At 40.3% G+C, this 15398-nt stretch overlaps 2 protein-coding genes across 3 annotated transcripts in view; one reads left to right on the top strand and one right to left on the bottom strand.

The window, feature by feature from the left end:
• Positions 1-959: 959 nt before the first annotated feature.
• Positions 960-9637, bottom strand: prox2 (prospero homeobox 2). 2 transcript variants are annotated; one of them, XM_086151063.1, is made up of 5 exons: positions 9595-9637; positions 6383-7976; positions 4402-4512; positions 2783-2977; positions 960-1759 (listed from the first exon to the last, which is right to left on the bottom strand). In XM_086151063.1, the coding sequence occupies exons 2-5, from the start codon at positions 7913-7915 to the stop codon at positions 1592-1594; spliced, it is 2007 nt and encodes a 668-aa protein (XP_086007189.1). In that variant the 5' UTR covers positions 7916-7976; positions 9595-9637; the 3' UTR covers positions 960-1591. The 2 variants fall into 2 exon arrangements, with proteins under 2 accessions (XP_086007189.1, XP_086007100.1); XM_086150974.1 differs by having other exon boundaries at positions 6383-7934; positions 9595-9628.
• A 1499-nt stretch (positions 9638-11136) lies between these two features.
• dlst (dihydrolipoamide S-succinyltransferase) overlaps positions 11137-15398 on the top strand; it is a 7130-nt gene continuing 2868 nt past the window's right edge. The window contains exons 1-10 of the mRNA XM_086149274.1: positions 11137-11310; positions 12132-12165; positions 12275-12314; positions 12929-12990; positions 13095-13169; positions 13285-13340; positions 13592-13700; positions 13798-13962; positions 14112-14197; positions 14385-14482. Coding sequence (XP_086005400.1) covers positions 11248-11310; positions 12132-12165; positions 12275-12314; positions 12929-12990; positions 13095-13169; positions 13285-13340; positions 13592-13700; positions 13798-13962; positions 14112-14197; positions 14385-14482 — 788 coding nt within the window. The 5' untranslated portion in view covers positions 11137-11247. The remainder of the gene's footprint in view (positions 11311-12131; positions 12166-12274; positions 12315-12928; positions 12991-13094; positions 13170-13284; positions 13341-13591; positions 13701-13797; positions 13963-14111; positions 14198-14384; positions 14483-15398) is intronic.

The following is a 15398-nucleotide window of genomic DNA, read 5'->3' as shown; positions in this document are numbered from 1 at the left end:
GATCTAATTGAAAAGAACTGTCTATTAAAAGATTAGTAAGGTTTATTGTCTCCAGTCTTTGTCATCAACCAATCCAACTAATGTTTTAATTTCCTTAATGTTATCATTTCTGATGTAATTGGTGCTTGGGTGCCTAACAGGTTTTCCAATTAAATGTTTAGTTTTGGGCACTCACAATGTCATCTCACACAATAACAAGAAATGTTATAAAAGTGGTTCATGTCCCTTTGCACAGAGCAGTCTCCCTGACTTAATTCTTTATTTGAAAGGTATCCCGTAGCCTTTTTTGGTCAAATTTTGCAGGAATACAATAAGATAATCATAAAATGGCAATATTCTAAATACTTCAGTGATTCACCCCCCATTGAAATATCCAATTAATGTATTGAAAACATTTTGCTGCAGTGATTATCTGCTCTACGTTCAGCCAAGGGCATCAAAAGTAGTCCGCCTGTGATTTGTGTGATGTCAACCAACTTGCTTGTGCACTGGTGCTCTTTTGCGATTAGTTTGCTTTGAGTGTGTGCCTGGAAGAAAGAGTCAACGGGTTTGTGGAATTTTGCTTTGGTGGCACAACTATGATATGAGGTCACCTCGGGCGTTAGTCATTAGGAGGGAATGCATTGTGGCTGTTTTCAAGACATGGCAGTTGTCTGCATCCGCAGCAGCCGCACAATGAATGCAGGCCTTAGAAAGTTGACTTGAATTGGCTTCGGAGAACAATGTGAACGGCATAGTTTGGGGTACATTTAACAGCTGGCTGCTCGACGTGGATTAGAGGCACCTTAGGGGCTTGGGTCGGTGACATGTTCTTTTCACACTTTAACACTCACCATCGAAAAGCATTGATTTGGCAACGCACTTTTTTCTTTGTGTATTAATCATTGCGAAAGAAAATCACAAAGCACAAGTTTTGTATCATAATTTAGTGCATCTTTAATTTCAACGATTCTGCAGTACAACACCTGTGACTGAAATCTCTGGAAATTATTGTATTTTACACAACCAAAGGCCTCACCTTTATACATGGTAATAAAACTCTCGACAGTCATTGCATTATTTTAGTGTTCTGTCAAGCAAATAGTTTGTAACATAATCATAGCACGGTATCCGGCAGAAAACAGAAATCCATGTACTTTTACACAACACACAGCTATGGGATAAAATGTGAAAACTCTTCCAATACAACAATGTAAATCAGCCTATACTCAGATTAATGGCACTGAAAAGAATGATTACATCCTTGTAAACATTTTACACACCTAAAACTCAGTAATTCTCTAAATGCAATGAGGCAGATTTTAGAAGTAAACACTAAACAGTAGAATAAACCGGAAAAAAAGCATTCATACTAAATTTCAATCAGTATTGGCTTTAAAGAAAAAAGTAGAACACAGAATATATCGGACTAAAGATTGTTTCTAAATTCTCAAAAGCCTGTGTTTTTACAGATTTACAATGTACTTCATCATCCAACATCTACATGCCACCTCACTAAACCGCACTAGAAGAATGGAAGAATTTGTACTTTCAGGGGAATAACTTCAGATGTCACCAATCCATTCATTCGATTATATCTCTCCACCACAGCCTATAAATATGAAGATGTCTTGAATTCTTCTGGAACGTCACTGTCCAGCTTACAGATCACCTTGTATATTGCCTTTTTCCAGGAGGGGTCAGAATCTTTGGCAGCAGAAATTGCGTTGTAAAACTCATGCAGGGTGATCTCAGCCACTTCCAGGAATTTGTCAGGAACCTGGAGAAAAGAGGAGTAGCGTAAGAACCACTGTTACAAAGAAACATCTTCTTACAAACATATTGAAATATGTCCTCAGTTTACACAATGTGATTTTTTTTAAAACAATGAAGACCTGTGGAGGAATTCTTCAAACACTGATGAAAGAGAGCTCATCTCTTTGTTCTTCACATACAGAAGATGCAGCGCAGCAGTCATTAACTTTCCTCTTTGATTAGCTAGATGGGCTTTCTTTGACCTAAATTAACTAACTGACATCGACTAGCTCTCCTTGCAGGTATTCTTACCAGTGCCGATTCAGTAACTGAAAAAAAACCAGGAAGACTACCTGGCCGAAGATGAAGCACCAAGCCTCGGAGAAAACTAGACAACAGCCAGGGTTTGGATTTTGGACCCGGTTGAGAACAGCTGTTTTGTTGTTAAAGTTTGAGCTGAGAGTCAATAATCGTGCTAAAATATGAAGTGCAGATGCAAGGAATGCTGGGAGAAAACCTCCCCACAGCACTTGTTTCCCATCCACTGGCCTGTTAGCACAACAGTTGTTGTCATAACTTATTTTTCTTTCCCCTCATCTCCTGACAAAAAGCATCCCTGGGAAAGGAATGTCTTGGTCCCAAGGTAAAGAAAACGCTCCCATCCCTTTCCCACCACGCGGCCTTCTGCCTCGGAATCCACAACGTCTTTCTCAGCATTCCGCATCAGTAGCAATCTCTGTCTCGCTCAGGCGTATGGGTCCTCTAATCCTAAGTTGTTTTAGTGGGATTTCGCGGCTTCCTCTTCCCACAGTTTGATAAAGCATCACTCTGGAGTTTAGATAATGGCAGTACATGTTGGCCAGTCACAGGTGCAGCGTGACACTATGGTGAAGAATGTTTCTGCTTCAAAATAAAGGGTAATACTATTATGAATACAACTGCAATTTATTGTCTTTACAGTTTTGTGTATTTTGCTTGACAATCGCATGAAACAACAAAGGAGGTTAAGCGCGATATAAAAGAGGAATGACTAAGAAGTGACACTTACATGGAAGTCATTGGCTTTGTTGTAGTGCATGTTGAGTGCCCGGAACAGCTCCGAGTCCCTACTAACTGTAATATCTTTGACTTCATTGATGCCGTCGACAATGGCCTGCCGGGCAAATTTCTCCATCTGGATGTAGTAGAACTCCCTGAAGTTACTGAACCACTTGATCAGCTGAGATGTGATGCAGCGATTGAACTGGGGAGAGAAGAAAGACCCAGAGGTGTTGATGCCTTTTTCACATTTACAGCTTGAGAGAAAAGGCAGGATCCCCCTCTAATAAAAGCACCTGCATGGATGAGATGCATCTTAAGTGACTAAGATGTATTATTCTGACCTTTGACCTCCATATAGTAAGGCAAATGGAAACAGAGATCATCCTTTCGGGGATGAATGAAATAAGTCATTTGATATTTCAATCAGAGACTTCAGTGAGAGCACACAGAAAATGAAAAATATTAAGCTCCATGCTTTCCAATTAAAAAAATCAAATGGACTTCTGATTCTGTGGCCCTTTCTATAATTGATTGAAAACTCACATTTAGTACCTGTGGGGCAAAATTCCATCTAATGGTCTGTCACTCTACGTGATATTAATTGCTCTGATCTTTTCCCACCAATGTCCAGGGTGAAAAAACATCTGCCAGGGCTCTGTGTTTCTAAACTCAGTCTTGACATTAGTCTTGTTATTCTATCTCGTCATCCAGAAAGACAGAAAAAAAATGCCTAAGGGCTGGGCAGGCATCAAAGACGCTTCTTCCCACTGGTGTGATGGGTGAGAAAGCGGCAGTGTAAGGACAGAAGGAAGCTTCCCTCTCATTGACTCGGGCTGATAGGATGGAATCAGACACTGGGATTAGGTGCTCTTTTGTTCAGTGCCACTTCCCACCACGGGATTGTAAGCAAGGAGGAGACGTGCACAGGCTGCAGCAACAGCATCCTCCCCCCTGACCCCTGGGGTCAGGGCAGTTTGCGAGGCAGGGACCGATGCCAGCTTGGTGATCCGGGACACCGTTCGAAGGAGAAGATAGGCGAAGAGATGCAAATGGTTGTTTGGGGGAGACGACGGGTGCGCGAGGGGGATCTTGTGAAGTGACCGGGAAAGATGTGTCGAGAGCGAAAAACACGCAAGAAAAAAAAAGGGGGGAGGTGAAGAGCAACAACAACAGAACGAAGATAAAGAGAGAGGGGAGACAGCCTAAAAGAGGAAATAGAAGAGGAGGCACGACACGAGACTAAGGCCAAAATACACAGGATGTTGTGTTTAGGGCCAGCACTCACAGCTCACCGCCTGGTTGCAAGTCTCTAATACCAACTCTCTGTTGACACTCAATAGCAATGCCTTGCCTACAGAGTCCTTTGTCACTCCATTTGCTGACTGGAGAGGCTTTTTTAAAGAGAGAATGCCCCTGTATCTCCCTCTGCCCCCAGGACATACTAGCAGCTCAGTGGCTTTGTTATTTAAACCCTCTGCATTTTTGTTTCTCTCCTCCGACACACTGCTGGTTTTTCTGTCCCAAACAGACACTGACAAGTCGATAGCGGGAAGTAAAAGCAGGACAAACATCGCTGAAGGTTGTTCCGTTCGTTCAAATAAAAATTCTCAAATTGCAACGCGTTACCTTAACATCAGGGAAGAAGGTCTTCAGCACATTGGAGCTGGGGTAGCGGGTGTAAAAAAACATGAGCTTGGCCTTCTTCAGATGGCTCGGGGTTAGACCCTCCTGGATGTTCACATTTACATTAAGGCGGAAAAACTTACAATTAAATCACACAGCATACAGTTCTCTGCAAAGTGATAGTAGAGAGGAGTATTGTGTTGCTTCAAATTTGCAGCTAAATTGAATTTCACTAAAGAACAGCTCGGCATTAACCACAGAGTCAATAATGACCCTAACATGTGCTTATTGGCAAAACAGAATTACGAATTAGATTAGGGATTTTTAATTAGAGAGCAAAGCACTTCATGCCTGGCAGTTAAGACAGCTTATTTGGAAATGTTTTTAAAAAAAGGGGGCATAATTGTTATGATTTAAAGACGACATATGTGGCTTTTTCATTTGAAAAATAGTGCAGAAGTGGAAAAATCCTGTGAAATCTAGTTGAGGATAATGTGCATTTTGAAATTCTTTAAAGGTAATCATGCAGCATTTGATTTCATTCAATTATTTCAATTAAAAAAAAAAGGCTTAATAAACTGTTTTTTTTTTGGTTTTTTTTTGCTCAGCACACGCAAGTATATATATTCCATTACTGAAAATATTTAATCAGTGCAGTCCTGTCTCATGTTTTCTGCCCCTGGCAATGAAGATGCTAAGGAGTATTTCCTCTGTAGTCCACCACCATGCCCGAGGTCATAATATTTCCTGATCAGGTCACCACACCATACATTTATTAGGAAACCCTACCTTTGAAATAAGGAAGTTGGGATAAAATATTAATGCAGTATTGTTCAAAGAGAAGCAAGGCTCTTTGCACTGGAAAGATAAAATAAACCCTGAGAGGTGTCACGTAATATTCCTCTCTAATTTTCCACACAAGTTCAACAAAACTGAGAACTACTTCTAGATATCTTTTGTCTGCGATAAGATTAGCGTAACACGCACGCAATTTAAATTACTTTGGGGATGATTTTAAAACACATATTGATCATGCTTATACATCAACAATTCACACAATTTAAAAGAGGTTATTTAACTCTCAGAAAGATGGACAATAATGTTTTCTGTCAGCAACTTATCCCGGATTGAATTTCTTTCCGAGTTTGTGTAAGAGAAAATACTGTTATCTTGTACTCTCATTTCAATCATGAACATTCTGACAAAGGTATCCAACAACAAATGTTCAAGACAAGAGCTCAAGTGTTATGGTTCGGAGGCACTTGTGGTTTCCACCAGCACTCAGATGTGACCTTTTAGATGCACCCCCATCACTCTGATGATGGAGAAATAGATCCTGCACCTTTTCAAGTATGAAAAAACGACGCTTCCTGAAACAGAAACCAATGCATTCTATGCCTTTGAAAATTGGCTTTTGTTCCTGGCAATTCTTATCAAAGCCTTGTATTCCTTTTTATTTGTCTTTTTCTGGACTTAAAGTCATTACTCTGCTCAGATTAAAGAAGACGCTGTAATTTTCTGTGGGGTTAGCGAGATCAAAGAAAAAATTCTCCTTGAAGTTACTGGAACTGCCCATGCTGCAATAAACCTCGCCAGTCCTTGTTGAAATGGAAAAGCTGAAATATAGTGAGTTGTATACACTATAAAAGTAAATGCAATATAGACAGGACATTAACACATATGGAGTGTGAATATCAGGTTACTGTGAAGTTTTACGAACTGACGTCCACATTTTCGCTCTAAAATATATCACTTTGCTCAAACGTGTATTCCTGATTGATTAACAATTTAATTAAAGGTAGAAATTACGTTTGTATGTTTTACAGTTGATTATACAACACTGCTCTCTCTATTTGTGTTTTTAAAAAAAGGCTTGTCTGTTTTTAACAGTTACTGAAATATCAGGAACTTATTGGTTATTCTTGTATCAAGAAAAGACAAAAAGATCAGACATGAATATTACTTGTAGGCAGAAGGATATGTTGAGAGACATGTAGGGGTTCCGTTCGGCCATACTTTGCAGCTCACCACACTCGATCTTGACGTGAGGGAGGCACAGATTGTCGACGGTGACCGGCCCCAGGGCAGAGGCGCGAGGGTGGTGGCTGAGGTGGCTGGATGTTACCTTAGATCTCATTGCAATGGTGTCCCAGGGCAAATCCACTGAGTCTGGGGAGGTTCTGTCCATTGAAGGGGGCATGCAGTGGAGACCCCCAAAGTTAGAATGCGGACCATATTTAAGAAGGTGCTCTAAGATCTGGCTGTCATGCAGTGGGGTGCTGTAGTTAAACTGAAAAGGAGTCTGATGAACAGGATAGGGCCTCTTCACAGTGGAGGTGACAGAACTCAAAGCGGTCACTGTTGGTTTGCGGACAACCAGCGACAGCGCCTCTGTCTGGTCTTGAGGGCTTTGGACTTCAGAGCTTTCATAATATTCCAAGGAGCGGGGTTTCACGGCAGTCTCCTCTGGCTGAGGCGGTTCAGGTGCGGTACCTGCCTGCTGGCCCTGTCTCTCCGTGCCAATGCCGATCGGCATCTCTGGGGACAAGCACATCCTCTGCTGAGGGGACAGGTCCAGCCCTGGCGGCAAGACCTTCTTGAACACTCTGTCTACACACTCGCTTACAGCTCTGGAAAGCTCTTGCTTCAGGGTTTCCTGTAGGTTCTGGCTTTCACCTTGCTGCAGCGCATAATCACTCACTTTCATCCTGGCCTTACACTCTGAAGCCACCCTCACGTTCTTGCGCTCGAGACCATCTTCTCTGCTCATGAGGTTTGATTCTGTGCTTTCGCCAAGGGTGTCACAATCGATGGCCATCTCATCTCCGTCATCATTTTCGGGCTCTTCCTGGTTATATACCTGGAGGAATTTTTCCTGTAGCTGCCGCAGCAACTTTTGCATGCTGTGCAGTTGCTCTTTCAGCTTGTGGCACTCCTCATCCTTGGTGTCACTATTGCTACCGGGTCTCTTACTTGCTGGTCCTCCAATGCTGTGTTCCTGGTGCTGAGGCAGCCGTTGCTTGCGTTTGTTCTCCCTGTAGGCTTCTCTTGCCTCCCTGAAGTCTCGGCCATCCGTGTCTGACCTCTCGCCATCACCGTGCTGCCTGCTGTTGGGAGAGCCCGCCATGACCCTGATGATGTTTTCCACTCTCGCCCTCTTTGCTTGCAGGTGGTCAGTTATCAGATGATCCCTCTCAGGGCTGCACCCCGTAGAGACATGGCCAGTGGGGGAGGAGGCTTCGGCTGTGCTGTCTTTTGAGGAGACGCTACTCCGGTCCTCTTGGCCGGAGTCAGCAGCAGTGGAGCTGGGGAGGTAAAAATGGCTTTCATCGAGTGTCCTCTTGTTGTGTATGGTCTTCCGGAGGAGCTGAGATATGATGGATCCGTTAGAGAACGAGGCCAGAGGCTCATCATACATGTTTCTGCGGAAACACGGAAGCACGACATTGGGTTTGTCATCCTCCAGGCAGCTTTCGCTGGAGTTGTGAGCACTCTGGTCTGCAGAACTGAGGTTCATGCTCACTGAAAAAAATCAGCTACACACAATGCAAAGTAAAAGTTAGGTGAAATTCTAGATCCTGAAACAAAAGAGGAAAATACGAGCGTTGTGTTAAAAAAACAAAAACAGATAAAAAGACAGATAGTCAAATTCAAATTCACTTGAATTTTTGAATGACTTTTCTCTGTATAAAGCTAGGATGTATGAGTTTGAAGTCCTTTAATGCTTTGGCTGTTTTCAAATATAAAAAAAATACTGATGTCAACCTCACTGTGATAGCGTTCATAGGTAATGTTAATACTTTGTGTTTAAAACGTCACATTACTTTAATATTATTAATTTAAAAAGGAAAAATAAACTGTTACACATGAGACATACACACACACACACACACACACACACACACACACACAGATATTTATGTGTGTGTGTGTGTGTGTGCGTGTGCGTGTGCGTGTGCGTGTGTGTGTGTGTGTTTTATGTGTGCGTGTGTGTCTGTGCGCGTGTGTGTGTGTGTACACATTTAAATGTATATATATAATATATACATTTATATATATGCTCCTTGATCTAAAGCATTAAGCAATATGGGAGTTTCTTCCTTGTATCTTGGTGTTGCAATACCAAAAGGATAAAAAGAACAATCATGAAATTCTAATGAAAATAAAAAACAAAGAATAGGGAAACTAAATACGTTCTTCAAAGGAAAAATTATTGGCGCTATTGATTCAATACAATTTTGACCATAAAGACCATCTTCAACGGGTAAAATGGAGAAAACAATATCAAGATGGTCTGAAGCTGCGGCAACTGGCTTTCAAACCCTGCAATATGTTTGAGATGTTACACGAAATTAACTCACACACAGGACTACAACTGTATTGTTGAACTTATCAAAAATACATCTGTACACACATGTGGAATAGATGGACTTAAAAAGAACGGACTCCTTTTTTCTGTTTCAAAACTGGACGATGGACTCAAGTTAAGGAATTTGCATTTAAAAATCTCCAGATTGTGTTTTTTCCTTTATTGTAATAAAACAAAATGTGAAATTAGGAGGATCACACTAAAGTACAGCAATAGAATAATTAAATGCAATTATTTTATACGATGAGGTTTGGACAATTGAAATCCCCTATAATTTGCAACACCCATCACCTCTACATGTTGCTTTTTTCTATTTAGACTCTATTTGTACTATTGTTTCTAATTATATGATTCATTAATAATTGGTATTTGACTCATGCAAAGTGATAAGTATAAAATGATGCTATAAAGTGACAAAGAGTTAGGCACACATTTACGAAACAAGGAAGAGGTAAAGAACAAGGTAAAGATCAAATTATTGACATACATGACCCAAAACATAGGTCATATGTCTGAAAATGAGTAAAACTACTTTTGTCTTTGTGATTGAAACATTTTCAAGACAACAAAAACTTAATTAAAAAAATAAATAAAACAAAATAAAATAAAATAAAATAAAATAAAATAAAATAAAATAAAATAAAATAAAATAAAATAAAACAAGAACTCTATCAACACGTTATTACAGTTGTCAGTTTTGGAAAGCTTGTGTGATAGTTTTGTTTTTGTTTTGTTTTGGTTTTTTTTTACTTTTTAACATTTAAAAATAATCCAAGTAAGAAGTGAAAGGATGTGATCTGCAAGCGGAAGCGGTGATGGGCGCCTACCTGTTGCGCTCGGACGTGCTGGTTTCGAAGTGCTGGCCTGCGGAGACTGGCAGTGAGTGAGAGCAGCCGCAGCAGCAGCGGGGGCGATGCATCACTGGGCTGGGCGTGGCCATTTGATAGAGCGCTGTGCCCGTGAACGCATCACTCACACAATGTTAACACGGGCGAAGTATTTGTTAGGCAGTGGTTCAAATAAGTTTGACAGACAAATTCAGGACAGGACCTTATTCGTGTGTATATTCAATTACGTGTTTTTAGAAAATAACTTTCTGTAGACATCAGAGAAATCATTCTGCTGAAAGAAACTCTAAAACCATCCATCCATCCTCTACCGCTTGCCAGTAAAGTTCTATATAAATCAGCTCAATTTTTGACAAATGTAAATAAAGGTTTCTGTTCGTAATGCTGCCGCTCGCTCAGCTTTCTTTTCGACGTATTTTAACCTGAAATAAAGTTTGTCATTAAATAGTTTTTATTCATTTGCAGAAAAAGTTGTTTATTTATTGTATCCAGAGTATCTTGTTGTTACAACAACTGCAGTTTGAAAAAAAAAACGATATACATATGTGTTTCTTAACTGTAGGGGTCCATGCTAATATAGGCTGAATATGGATGCATTTTGACTCAAAAGCATAGGATATTCAGAAATGTTTATGTTTGAAACCATGATTCATATTCAGTTACCATGCTCTTATTCTATTTCAGATGTTCCATCGCTACTAATGAAACTCATTATACCTTAAAATACAACACTTGCCTATTCCTGATATAAATCTTATTTGTTTTTGAACAGTTTTTAATTTACTGTTTTAGTAATTATTATTGCTGATGGCTTATCGCATTTCCCCAGGAAATATATGTTATTGATTTCACTTTCAAGCAAACAAAACAACAACAAATAAGTTTGATACCAAAAAACACATTACAATCTTATTTGAGAGGCCTCATTTGGTTTGTAATAGGCAAAAAAGAAATTGGCCATCAAGATGTACAAGAGTTACTAATGCAGTACATGGTGTATTTTATCACACTATAACGTATGGTAGACACGTCAAATCTGACTTTTTGAAACTTTTTCTGTGCTTGTATTCATGCATGTCTTTCCTACCTGAGGCTATCAGCCTTTTTAATTTCTCTCCCTTCAGCCACAGGGAATCTCAAAATCTTTGTACTTAGGACCTTAAAACACTTTACAGCCTTGACTTTGACACTTTATAGTTTAATTTGTATTTCTGATCCCCCTCCCCCCCCCCCCCTTTTTTTACTGTTTATACTACAATTATTTATTATTGTTATGTTTTACTTGAAACTCTGGCACAACAATTTCCTTCGAGATAAATAAAGTTGTTCTTATTCTTATTCTTATTCTTATTCTTATTCTTATTCTTATTCTTATTCTTATTCTTATTCTTATTCTTATTCTTATTCTTATTCTTATGCATAGGTGGGGAATTGGAAATGGGTGTGTGGAACAGGGGAGGGGGTGCTTTTTGCGGCACATGAGAGGTATTGCGACTAACCTTCACAGCCGCCACCCCTCAGACAGTGGACTTGGTTCATCCCGCACCGCTTCCTAGTTCCTGGCGGTGCAGAGTCTGTCGTCTGTGTGACCGGAGTTGTTCTTCGCTGAGCGGGTCGCTGTCACACAGCACCATGTTATCCCATTCCCGGTGTCTCACCAGGAATTTCGGTCGCTCTCTCACCGCCATCCGCCAGGTAGGCGTCAAGCACAAGTAAATCGGTACGATTGCATTGCTGGCGGCTGCCCTCGCTGCAACTGTCCGTGCCTGTCGAGCTTTCATGCTGTTAGCCTTAGCATTAGCCTGCAGTCAACTGTAGGCCATGCACAGGCCGTAACGTCTGAGCCAAGGACAGTATGACACTTTGCCTCACAAGTCTTTGGTGCTGCCTTTACGAAAGAGATAAGTGCTCTCAAAGCCGTAATGTGCACTTGTTTTATCCAGATTATTGTAGGCGATCAAACAATTGTGATAGAACTCTTTGTATAGTTATAAAGTTGTGTTAAACTTCTTCCAGGCAGCCACATGCTAATGCTAGCGAAACTGAGCTAAATGAATGCATGAGAAGGTGGCTAGCTGAGGTCATATTGAGACTTCTGACACGATAACGCGAGGAGATGAGCCAAACTGATGACAACGTTATTCTGTCAGTTCTGACAGAGCTCATTAATTTGTGACTTACGTATTTTGGTAAGTATAGAACTTCACTGTCAAACGAAAAGAAATGTCAAAAAGACCCCAGTCACAGGGTCAGAGGTAACGTTGGATCAACGTAATTAAACGTAGCAGTCAAATCAGCTACTAACATGAAATCCCATGCATTTGCCCAGTTACTGATTACCGAACAATCGCGTCCTATTGAGCGTGTCAGAGGTCGTGTTCTAAGGAAGAAATGACTGTTGACCTGCAAATCAAAAAGTGCAAGCCCAGTCAACATAAGTCCTATATGTCGTGGAATCCTTGCGATATGTTAGTGTTTTTAATCCCACATTAATCCCACATTGTTTCCTCTGACAGGGGAATAATGTGTTAGCACGTCGGAGCTTGGCAGGTATGTGTGTCTACTCTTCAACAAAGGTGTCTTAAATTCTGACAGTTGCATTTGGTTAATCCTGTAGCTTACCGTTGTTTACACGCTTTCCTTTTCCCTCCCTCAATAGCTGTATCAGCTAGCTGCCCTGTCACTGTCACCAACAATTTGTAAGTTCACACCCTTGAACACTAGCAAATCAAGGAGCCATTGCTCTGATACAATTAAAGAACAACATTTGTATCAGACATTAGCATCAAGATGATCATGACCTTTAACTCCATGACTGATGTTAAAAAAGCCCTGTAACAATAAATGTAAGATAAATGTAAAAAACACAAATTGGATTTGTGTTCCCTCAGTGGTCTAATTTAGAGTCGGTACGTTCGCTGCACATGTTCCTCATTCATGCTGTTTTTTTGGGGGGTGTCTAACTCTTTGCTGGTGTTATTTTCTGCAGATGTTTGTTGTGTTTTCTAAAATTGTTTCGAAATGTTGACTAAAGTCAATGTCATAAGTAGGAATTGAGATGAAAATTTTGATTTGATGATTCAAAAATAAAGTCAAAATCTTGTTTACTTGTTCAAATCAACTGCCATGGTACTTCTCACATCCACGACTTTAACTCAGTTAAAGGAATTAATCCAAAAATTAGAAATAGGCAGCACTATATACTCACTAAAAACCTATCACCATTCAAAACCACCTTCACACTGTATCTAATAACTTTGACTTGATAGTACATTGATTATAAATGCATTTGTATTTCATTTTATTTCCTCAGAAAATCTGATCCAAGGGCCAGCGTATTCCAAATCCAGTACTTCAGGACATCAGTAGCATACAGTATGTTTATGCCTGCATGCAGCTCATCTTTACATTTCTGTCAATAAAATCCTCATCTCTGAAATTGTACAGATTTCATTGTCCCCATGTCATGTGTCCTTCAGGAGATGATGTCGTAACAGTTAAGACCCCTGCGTTTGCAGAATCTGTCACAGAGGGGGATGTTAGGTGGGAAAAGGGTGAGTCTGTTTTCCCAAAACACATATTAGAAGTATCTGATGCACGTCAGACAGACCAAATCACAAGTACAATCAATCAGTTTTCAGAAATTTAAACAAAGGTCTGTTTCTGCAGCTGTTGGAGAGACCGTCTCAGAAGATGAGGTGGTGTGTGAAATTGAAACGGACAAGGTAAAATTCAGTGTTACATGTTCACTGTACTATTGAGTGCTTTGAGAGTCCGGAGAATAATACCTGCATGAAGGCTTGTCTTAGTAGTGTAATTTGAGACATTCAAGACATTTGCTTCTAGACCTGAAAGAAAATTATTATAATTATTATGATCACCTTTAGTGATTGGGGAAAATATAATTGAGATTATATCAGTTTGATTCCGGTGGATATCGAGTGTTTTTTTTTTTTCCACTTTCCTCTCCAATCAGACCTCAGTCCAGGTTCCCTCTCCCGCTGCTGGGGTGATTGAAGAGCTCTTAGTTCCTGATGGAGGAAAGGTTGAAGGGGGAACACCTCTGTTCAAACTTCGAAAAGGAGGTTTTTAGTTCTTGCCTTTATCTAATTCAAACCCAATATATAAAGATTCAATTGAGAACAAACTTTTTATCCCAACTTTTGTTCTCTGCTGATTAAGCTGGTGCCCCCAAAGCTGTTCCGAAAGCTGAGGCCCCACCCGCTGCAATTCCTTCACCACCGTCTGCTGCTCCACCTCCTCCCCCCACTTCAGCTGTCGGCCCCATTCCCACCACTATGCCCCCTGTGCCGCCTGTGCCAGCACATCCTGTGGACTCCAAACCAGGTTAGTTGTCATTGGACAGACGGTGTATGTCATGTGAGAACATTTTGCTTGACACTCTTCTCTTGACCTGCTGCATTAATGATTAATCATTTTGAGCTCCAAAGACAGGGGCTTTTCGTCACCGTTAAATCTGCCCCTTATTTTCTCAGTCTCTGCAATTAAGCCAAGTGTGGCTCCAGCGTCACCAGCAGCCAGCTCAGATGGAGGTGTGAAAGCAGCCAGGACAGAGAGCAGGGTAAGTTGCAAAAATCAAAATATTTTGAGGATATTTGATGTCTATTAGATTAAGGTACTGTGGAAGACCACAGCCTCTCACTGAAACTGATGCATAGATTTTATATATATATATATATATATATATATATATATATATATATACATATATTATTATTATTATTTTTTATTTTTATTTTATTTTTTAGGTGAAGATGAACCGCATGCGACTGAGAATTGCCCAGAGACTGAAGGAAGCCCAGGACACCTGTGCAATGTTGACCACATTTAATGAGGTTGACATGAGGTAGGAAATTCTAAATGGGTTGACCTACATTATTAAACCCTCTATGCCATATTAAATCATAAGAAATGTGTCATAAGTCACCATGGTAACATCTATATGTAATATTGTATAAAATTCCCAATATATTCCATTAAGATGTTTCAGAGTATGTGGATGCACACAGCATGTGTGCTGTGTCTGAGTTTAAAATTAAAATCATTACTTGCACAAATGGTTATAGATTGGTATCAACCCATAGGAAAAGCTTTTTGAAACCTGATATGCTCTTACACATCGAAATGTAAATATTTGGTCATAATTCCATCTAAAACAAAGATAAGAATTGTTAAAACAGGTTTTATTAATTTACAAGGAAATGTTATTGTCTGTACTTGCCCCCTGTGATGAAGAGGACACTTTGAGGATTTCTTTTCTCTGTAAATGTGTGGTGTCAACTTTCGGCTATTCAGGGTTTTCTGTGTATCTTAATTGGATTGCCATTGATGTCTGGAGAAAGACTTCCCAGGCTAGGGCTCATCTGGAGCCGAAGGAGCTTGTCAGAGCAGGAGGCTGGAGCATCTGCAGAGGCCCACAGAGACCTGTGTTCTGAGTGGAAGGGCTGCCTCAACCGATATGGGCTTTTATGACAGCCCAATAAGATTTACCAGCTCTAGAAAGTGAAGATTTTTATCGCTTCTTCTCTCCTTTCTCGGAGAGTCTGTGTCTTGGGAGGGGCTAACTACATTAGTAGAGAAACCCTAGAGCTTCAACCGGGTTAGAGACAGGAAAACAAACAATTAAAAAGAAAGATACAAGAAGAAAAATGAGCAATAGGGAAATAATTAGTGGGCCAATTTCAGTAGCTATAATTCACAATATGTAAGAGCACTCTTCAATTGCAGTAACAGTTATGTCATTTGTGACACATAGAATTGTT

This window comes from Fistularia commersonii, chromosome 1, assembly GCF_037954325.1.
Source record: "Fistularia commersonii isolate RoL2024-O1a breed Wild chromosome 1, RoL_Fcom_v1.0, whole genome shotgun sequence".
Taxonomy (NCBI): domain Eukaryota; kingdom Metazoa; phylum Chordata; class Actinopteri; order Syngnathiformes; family Fistulariidae; genus Fistularia; species Fistularia commersonii.
This window is presented reverse-complemented; position numbering and strand designations above follow the sequence as displayed.